Raw genomic sequence first — 9058 nt, 5'->3', positions numbered from 1 at the left:
TACCCATCTTTTGTCCATACTTTAGAGGCAGCTGAAAGGCAATGAAACCTTTAGCTCACCAGTGCTGTAAGCGAAGACTTTCACCCCTCTGCAGTATCCCATTTAGATTTATTAGACCTTGCATAGAAATGCAAAGCAGACTGCATTTAACTTCCAATTAGCTTTCTTTCCCCAACTCAACATGCATCATGCTCATAACATTACACACTGGAGTCTTCACTACCAAACCGATTTGGAGTATTTTGTATCACTCATTCTTCAGAGTATGGCCCATTCCCCTGGACTGCTGGGCATAGAACCGTGATTGACACTTATGTCTCCTCCTAGTGGAATGTAAAATTAAGGCAACATTTTAAAGAACCACCGAGGTGAAAATAAACTAATGAAAAACAAATTATTTGTAACCTTCTCCAAGAAAAAAAAAAAACACAAGATATTCTACAGTTTTATTTTATATTTAAATCTATTTTAAGTTTTTACTCAATGCCATTCATTGACGTATGCCAGAGCTAAATATCTATGAACTACTGGCCCTTTTTATCTCTTTCCTGCTCTCAGAAGCCATTTTCTGCTAGGAAAGTGTTTTATAGTTGGAATGTCTTATCAGTTAGGGTCACATTGTAGTCACTTCCTGTCTGAGTCAGCCACTTACATACCTGATATTTAACTTTCAGAGAAGGACAAAAAAAAAAAATAGATTTGTGTGCTAGGCACTGTATGTACATATTTCTCTCATGTCACCTCAGGTATCCTTTAAGCAACTCATTCAGCTTAAAGTGAACCTTAACTGGAAAAAGTTTCACTTACCTGGGGCTTCGCCCAGCACCCTGCAGCCATCTTGTGCCCACAGTGTGAAGAACCAATCCTCCAGCTACCGTAAGTTTTGGTTTTGCTGACTTATTAGTCAAAGTCCACTGCACCTGTGCAGCCCTTGCCACACAAACACTGGTTAGATGACAGCCAGGGCCCCTACACCCCCATGCAATACCTAGAGGGAAGTGCGGGCAAGTCCTGGACCTCACAACCAGGAAATTCACCCCCCACCTCTGAACTAAATGCTAACTGCAACACACACTATTGCTCACTACCAGCTAAAGCAATTTCCTGCCTTTATTTGGTCAGGAGGCACCAGTCAGCCAATCAGGTGTACTATTATATACCCTTTGCCTGCCGTACCAAATCCAGCAGGAATTGCATAAATTAGGTAGCATTCAGGTGGGAGGCTTCGGTTGGACGTAATAGTAGATTACATCGCTAGCAGGGACGCCCCGTGCAGGCAGATCTCCCACAGTCCCCTCCCTAACCATTTAGGGACGGATCTAGACCAAGTTGCGCCTGGGGCAAGGTCAGGTTTTGGCACCTAAACTGCCATTCCCCATCCAAATTTTGCCGCTTAAGAATTCAACAAACTGCGCCTGGGGCAAGATACCCACCTAGCAGCATAGAGGGCGATATAGCGGCTGGGAACGCAGAGAATCACTCGCGTTCCCAGCCTGTCAGCAGCTGTCGCCGAACCCGGAAGTAGCCACTGGCGGGGACAGAAGGATCAGAGAGAGGCTGCAAGGGCACCATACAGCATCGAGGGGCTGAGGGATGCCCCAGGTGAGTAAAAATCTTTTATTTTGACTTAAGTATTCCTTTAAAGCCACAGGTAAGTTAATTTTTATAGTTAAGATTCATTTTGAAGGGCAACTGTAGAGATTATGGAGGCTGCCATATTTCCTTTTAAGCAATACCAGTTGCCTGGCTGTCCTACTGATCCTCTGCCTCCAATACTTTTAGCCATAGTCCCTGAACAAGCATACAGCAGATCAGATATTTGACATTGTGTCAGATCTGACAAAATTAGCTGCATGCTTGCTTCTGGTGTGAGATTCAGACACTACTGCAGCCAAATAGATGAGCAGGACAGCCAGGCAACTTGTATTGTTTAATAGACATGGTAGCCTCCATATTCTATACAATCCCACCTTTGGCATTTTAGGCAATTCATAAACATTTACAGGTACAGTAGAAGTCTGCATTTAAGTCATGTTATTCAGTAAATTCACAAAGACCTGTTTAGTAAAAGTAGAACAGCTGAAGTAGGTCTGTTCTGTTACATGATCTCCCACTACTATGCAGTGACAGCATTACAGTAGTAAAAAGGACATCCTTTAGCTGTACAAGTTTCCTTCTAAAGTCTCTGAATCTGTCTCTTAAGGGACCCTAATCTGAGAAGGACATTCATTTTTCCATTTAAAATACCAGTTGCCTGACTCTCCTGCTGATCCTGTGTCTCTAATACTTTTAGCCACAGCCCCTCAACAAGCATGCAGATCAGGTGCTCTGACTGAAGTCAGACTATTAGCTGCATGCTTATTTCAGGTGTGATTCAGGCACTACTGCAGCCAAAGGGATCAGCGGGACTGCCAGGCAACTGGTATGGTTTAAAAGGAAACACTAATACACCTCAATTTTTGGTTCACTTGAACATGTTATTTAATGGCCAGTGTTTGGATGAACTCTCAAACATGCCATGCTTAGATTTCCCCACTTGCTCTTTAGCATCTTCAAACAGGAACCTAAAGGGTTAAACATCTGAAGGGCTGCAGGAGAAATCTTGTGCTTTTCATTCCTCTGCTGCCTGGGGTAGAGAAAAAAGTGCCCCTCCCTAGAACAGGTTTGAGCCAATACACAGTAGGGGGGGGGGGGGGGGGTGATAATTACCGAACGTTACTGCATGTTCTAATTTTATGAATTGACATGTGTTGAGGTATTTTCTGCACAAGTCAGGAATTTAAGCTTGCCATGCGGTAACAGCTTTTAGGATTTAACATTTTCCTAAATTCTTAGTAAAACCAGCTGCTTTCTGCATTCCTGCATGTGGTAATGCTGGCCATTGTGCTGAAGAGTCAGAGCACACCCGACTAGCATGCATCCAGGTGTGCTTGTTCAGGGACTAGTCATAAAAAGTACTACAATCAGCATCTCCATTAGGGGTGGTCAGAAAAAGACTTCTGTTACCAACTTGTTACAGAATGCTGAAGCATTGGGCCACACTATAGAAGTTTACCTATTAGAATACCTTGGAAGTTTGAAGCCAATCACAAGACTTGGTAAAACTCTGTAGTATCCAACTCTTGTGATTAGTCTAACATTTTCTGCAGTATTCCAATTTCTACATTCTCTGATTGGTCCAATATGCTTTGGTAGTGTATCAAGGATATCTGCATAATGGACAGCCACAAAATATAGCAGATTCCTCAAAATTTAAAGTCCCTTCCTGCAGAAGTCATGGTCCCTGCAGAATAGGTAATCAGCATTTGTGACCATCCTTAATCCCAGTGTCCATCAATGCTTCCACTCCACCCTCACTTATAAACAGGGAGATAAAGTTATGGAAACTTGACCAACATGAGAAAAAAAAAAAACCCACACCACAACATCTTCAAGTAGCTGCAAATAAATATTTTACTAGGTTTTAGGAGTCCAAGAAGACATACATTACAGGGAAGATAGCTAAAAAGTCAGATCTCATACATGCAAGGTGGGCATCCTGGGCTCCGGCCATAGCTGATGCTCAGAGAGCAGGTGTGAAGCAAGGAAGCCAACACTCATTTGCACCTTCTAGCGAGGATAACATTTCTGGCACATTCTAATTGGCGACTTTATATGAACTATGATTGGGCAGAAGTTGGCTGGAGGAGGATCAGACATCCAAAACAGGTTGTTCGAAAGGTACAAGTGGATCCTCCTCTTTCTTGTGTAGCTTAAAGGATAGCAAGGTTGGGTGCTGCTCCTTGGCATGGGGTAGTGGAACATGGACTTTGATGTGAGCATATGAGCCACTCCCACAATCCACCTGTTGACACAAAAAGGATCAGAGGTAAGTGCAAGACAGCTTAGAACAAGCCAGCTATACAGATGAGTACAATCTCATTTTCTCCCCCCCCCCCCCCTTCTTAAGGCAATTGCACAATTAGAGAGTAAAGAAAACGTATCTGTAACGGTTAGTGTCAGCTAGTGACAGAGTTCTTATTTGGTGATCTGCAGTATCGCCAATAATACAGAAATAGTAACAGAAATGACAGTGGTTTAATCAGAGTGATCACACGCGTTTAGGTGCACAGGAGCACTCCCAAGTAGCCCCTGGGTGTGGGACTATCACCAGAACAGGAGAGGTCGTACAGGCAGGGTTGGTAACTGGTCGGTCAGGCAGCAGTACAAAAATCGGTAGGCAGAATCGTAGTCAGAGAGGATAGCTAAGGTTGGCAGCAATCAGATATGCAGAAGTACAGAATCAGAAGGCAAGGAGCAGAGTCAGGGTCTGGCCGGTGTCGGCAACAAGACAGATAGGCAGACTACAGAATCGTGAGGCAAAGGATAGAGTTCAGGCAAGGTTCATACACAGACAATAATAAACAAATTATAGCTATCAAACAATTCCTGTGTGAATTCCCCGGTTTCCTCCCGGATCAAAGCACACCAGAACTATCTAAGGTCTGAGAGCTTAAAGCGGACCCAAACCAAACTTTTTTTTATTTAAAAAATATTTAGTTGCACCACTCTGACACATACAAAGATAAATAAACACTCCTTCAAACCTTTGATCATTTCAGTGCATGCTTTTCACCCTTCTCTTTTTATATCTAGGGTTATACAGGTGGCAGCCATTAGCAATTCCTCCATTGCTGGACACCATCTACTCCACCAGTTTGCCGGAAAAATCCCGGCAATTTGAAAAGGGAGGGGTAAAATAGGTTTTATTTCTGAATCTTGTATTTTTAATTTGGGTCCACTTTAACCGCAAAGTATCAGCAACAGCAGACAATTATGCACTGACAGTTTGGGCCTTAAATACAGACAGAGCATTCACAAGTTCCGCCCAGCAGATTCCAGCCAATCAGTGCCAAAAGTCAGCCCCGCCCTGTCAGCTGACCCGCCTCCTCAAAGCATAAAGGTCCTATCTCCTGGTGCGCGCGAGTGCTGTCCTGCTTTGATGGACTCTGGAAAGACCTGACCTGGTGGGAAGCGATGCCGAGGAGGTCTCCACTGCAGAGGTAATTTTGCTGTTACTGACAGTATCCCTCGTTGGGAACCCAACCCCTCATTTTCTTATTAGTCCCCCTTTCAGGACTGGCACACAAATGTAAATTTATGCATTTTTCTGCTGAAAAGTGTGTTTGACTAAACTATTTGCATCCCTTACATTGGTATACATTTTAATTTGAATTATAAAACCTTTATGGTATGCATTATTAGGGGTGTGGTTAGAGGGTGTGGCTTAGGTGGCCCTCTTATCTCAAAGAGTTGCAAGGTATGCCAATTTTGAGATCAGTGCTGTCCACACCAAGGTGGAGAGAGATTTACCTGGATAGATATAACTCTAAACTTATTCCTATCCTTTAAATTGCTATATTAATTTTAAAATGTTACTATGAAGGAAAATGGACCAAGATAGAAAAGACCAGTGTGGGTTGAACTATAAAACATGTTTCTTATGAAATCTTTATGGTATGCGTGACTAGAGGCGTGATCAGGGGTGTGGCAGGGGCATGGCTTAAGTGTCCCTCTTTCTCCTTAAAAAGTTGGGAGGTATGGTTTAGGTAACGAAGCTTTACCAAGTTCAAACTTTGTACCTATGCATGTACTGCATTACTCCCCCAGAGTCAGTGAGAAGGAGGAGCGCACCCCAGATTGCAGGAATCATGGGGACATCATGCCTCTTAAAGGGAAGGTCCAGGCAACAACAACAAGTTATAATTTCTTATCAGTGAGGGTCACATTGTAGTCTGACCCAGACAGGAACTGCCATTTACATACCTGATTAACTCTTTCAGAGAAGGGGGTGGGGGAAAAAAAGTTTCACTTACCTGGGGCTTCTACCAGCCCCATGCAGCCATCCTGTGCCCTCGTAGTCACTCACTGCTGCTCCAGTCCCCCGCTGGCAGCTAGCTTAGTTTTTGCCGACCTCGGGGGCCACATTGCATACATTTTTATGCATTCCCGCTAGTGCAGGAACATACATTTTTACGCGTTTAGTGGTGCAATGCGTAAACATTTACACGTTGCGCCACTAACGCGTAAAAATGTATGTGTTGATGTTCCTGCACTAGCAGGAATGCATAAAAATGTACGCCCTGACCTCCGAGGTCAGCAAAAACTAAACTAGCTGCCAGCGGGGGACTGGAGCAGCAGTGAGTGACTATGAGGGCACAGGATGGCTGCTGGGGGCTGGTAGCTGCCAGCGGGGGACCAGAGCAGCAGTGAGTGACTACGAGGGCACAGGATGGCTGCATGGGGCTGGTAGAAGCAGAACTAGCTGCCAGCGGGGGACTGGAGCAGCAGTGAGTGACTACGAGGGCACAGGATGGCTGCATGGGGCTGGTAGAAGCAGAACTAGCTGGCAGCGAGGGACTGGAGCAGCAGTGAGTGACCACGAGGGCACAGGATGGCTGCATGGGGCTGGTAGAAGCCCCAGGTAAGTGAAATTTTGCCTGGACCTTCCCATTAATGTATGGCTCATTTAGAATGTGGCATTTGCTCAGTCACCATAATAGGAGGTCTCTGAAGTCCGTTACCTTAATGAGGTAGTTTGTGCCACTAACAACTTGTGACTTGTAAGACACAGGATGAAACATCGCGACGTTCTCACCAGATTTCTTCTGGAAGTCTGTCTTCACCTATGGGAAGAAGAAGAGGGGGAGGAAAAAAAAAAAAAAGTCACCTTTACAAAAATATTCAGGCTGTGTAGAACACAATACTGGCTGCATATCACAGCATTCAGGAGAGAAGTCTAATGCTAAATACACCAGGCAAGGTCCTAGCCAACTGACAGGAACTGATTATTTCTGACACACCTGACCTGCTTGATAAATCCTCCTGGTTATAACAGCAATCGGGAGTAGAGTTGTCCCGAACATCGGTGGTTCATGTCGAAACACGAACTTTATGGAGAGTTCAACCCACTCTCTAGACTACATCATTGGGCTAAACTTTGACCCTCTACATCGGGGGTGCCCAATACATCGATCGCAATCTACTGGTAGATCGCGAACAACTGTTTGGTAGATCGCAGCGGCCTGTCATATTTTTCTGCCGGCTCGCTGCTCCGGGCTGCCGCGTTCTTTTATATTGTGCTGCTCAATGCAGAGCAGCACACGGCCAATCGTAAACAGTCAGGGGAGGGGAGAGGAGTGGCACTTCCTGTGGCGATAGCCATCCTTCCCCTTCCAGGCTAGCTCGCGTGGTTTAGGGAGGAAGAACTGCTGGCAACGAGTCACTGTGCGAGAGCAGCCACACAGCAAGAAGAGAGCCACACAGAAGGTGACTAGGGGAGACAGGCTGCAGGTGGGGATCTGTATTTTTAATTGAATAAAATAAAAATAGTACACATGGTTTCCCGCATGCATAAACAGTGCAGTAACAGTTTACAAATAATGCAGAAAACGTCCACAAAAGGCAGTCATTTCTGCAAAAAAAAAAAAAGGCACATTTCTGCCTCAGCTACCAATTTTACTGATATATCCACTACAAGTACTTGGTGATATGTTTCACTTCCCATTGACTTAAAGGAGAACTTTAGGCGGATGGGGGGGTGGGGATGAACAAAAAAATAAAATGGTTGAACTTACCCAGGACTTCTAATGGTCTCCCTGCAGACATCCTGTGCCCGCACAGCCACTCACCGATGCTCCGGCCCCACCGCCAGTTCACTTCTGGAATTTCCAACTTTAAAGTCAGAACAATTGCACCACCGTGTCCCTGCTCCCGCTGACATCACCAGGAGCATACTGCGCAGGCACAGACCGTACTAGGTCTGTGCAATACACTCCTGGTGACATCAGCAGAAGGAAAAGGGCCATACAGGCACAATGTTTTTCTGACTTTAAAGTCTGAAATTACAGAAGTGAACTGGAGGCGGGGCCAGAGCATCGGTGAGTGGCTGCGGGGGCACAGGATGTCTGCGGGGGACCATTAGAAGTCCCAGGTAAGTTCAACTCTCTCTCCCTTCATTAGTCCTTTAAATGGAGTCTGTCTGGAGCACTAGACTTATCTTTTAGCAACTTTTCCTCCATGTTTACTACCGGATTATACAGGTTTCCACTTTTATTTCTCTACATTCTCAAAAAAATAAAAAATAAAAAAATTCAAATAAATACACAGAAAATATCACTGCCAATGATATAGCAGTAAACAGAAAATCCATTACCGCATGTGTGATTGTGAATAAAGCCCAATGATTAAGCACAAGAATACTATACAAAAATGAAGGAGCCAAAACAATTTCCTTCTGAAATCAGGAGCATTCCCTACTTACTGCATGACAGGCATCTTCTACAGCCTTGTTGGCCGGATGCTCCTCACCAAATCCCCCAACCACATGAGGTTTGGCAGATGGACACCTCTTCTCTGTTGTAGTTTCAGCAGCCATCTTCCAATCAACTATTGCTTAGCAGAGTGAACAGCCTAAGCCAGCACAGGGGCTTATATATCTGTGGACCATACCATTCCGCATATAAGATAGGGTGTGTCTACTAGGGATGGTTCATGAGATGCAAATCACTTTCAGCTGATGCAGGATTATGTAGATTGAGGCCTCTTTTCCACAGACTGTTGATAGACAGTGAAATGCCTCTCAAACACTCACAACTGCTCGCTGCTGCCTGGTAACTGCTTGTGGCTGCCTGGTAACTGCTCACTGCTGCCTGGCAACTGCTTGCTGAGGACACAGCTCGACAGTTCATGGAAAAGAGGCCTAAGGCTCCCTGCACACTGCAAATCTGATTTGCAACTCCGATTCCGTTTTTCAAAATCTGATTCCGATTTTCTCTGAATGCTATCAACAGAAAAACGCAGAAAAAATGCAGCATGCACTAACGATTAAAAAACGGCAATCGGAATCGCATGTAAAAAATGATTAAAAATCGGAATTGCATGCAGTGTGCAGGAAGCCTTAAGCTGAGTACACACGTACGATAACGATCGGTCGAAAACGAACGATAACGACAATCGGACCGATAATCGTGCGTTCCAAATTTTCCAACGATCGTTTTTTTGGACGATAATGACCGTT

At 44.7% G+C, this 9058-nt stretch overlaps 1 protein-coding gene across 2 annotated transcripts; it reads right to left on the bottom strand.

The window, feature by feature from the left end:
- Positions 1 to 239: 239 nt before the first annotated feature.
- On the bottom strand, positions 240 to 8632 carry LOC137545145 (cystatin-A2-like). 2 transcript variants are annotated; one of them, XR_011026003.1, is made up of 4 exons: positions 8303 to 8632; positions 6564 to 6665; positions 3523 to 3844; positions 240 to 323 (listed from the first exon to the last, which is right to left on the bottom strand). XR_011026003.1 is itself a non-coding variant. In XM_068266256.1 (3 exons), the coding sequence occupies exons 1-3, from the start codon at positions 8414 to 8416 to the stop codon at positions 3692 to 3694; spliced, it is 369 nt and encodes a 122-aa protein (XP_068122357.1). In that variant the 5' UTR covers positions 8417 to 8632; the 3' UTR covers positions 3430 to 3691. The 2 variants fall into 2 exon arrangements, 1 of the variants encoding a protein (XP_068122357.1); XM_068266256.1 differs by lacking the exon at positions 240 to 323 and having other exon boundaries at positions 3430 to 3844.
- Between the last annotated feature and the right edge of the window lie 426 nt (positions 8633 to 9058).

The sequence above is a fragment of the Hyperolius riggenbachi genome, chromosome 2, assembly GCF_040937935.1.
Source record: "Hyperolius riggenbachi isolate aHypRig1 chromosome 2, aHypRig1.pri, whole genome shotgun sequence".
NCBI classification, from domain to species: domain Eukaryota; kingdom Metazoa; phylum Chordata; class Amphibia; order Anura; family Hyperoliidae; genus Hyperolius; species Hyperolius riggenbachi.
This window is presented reverse-complemented; position numbering and strand designations above follow the sequence as displayed.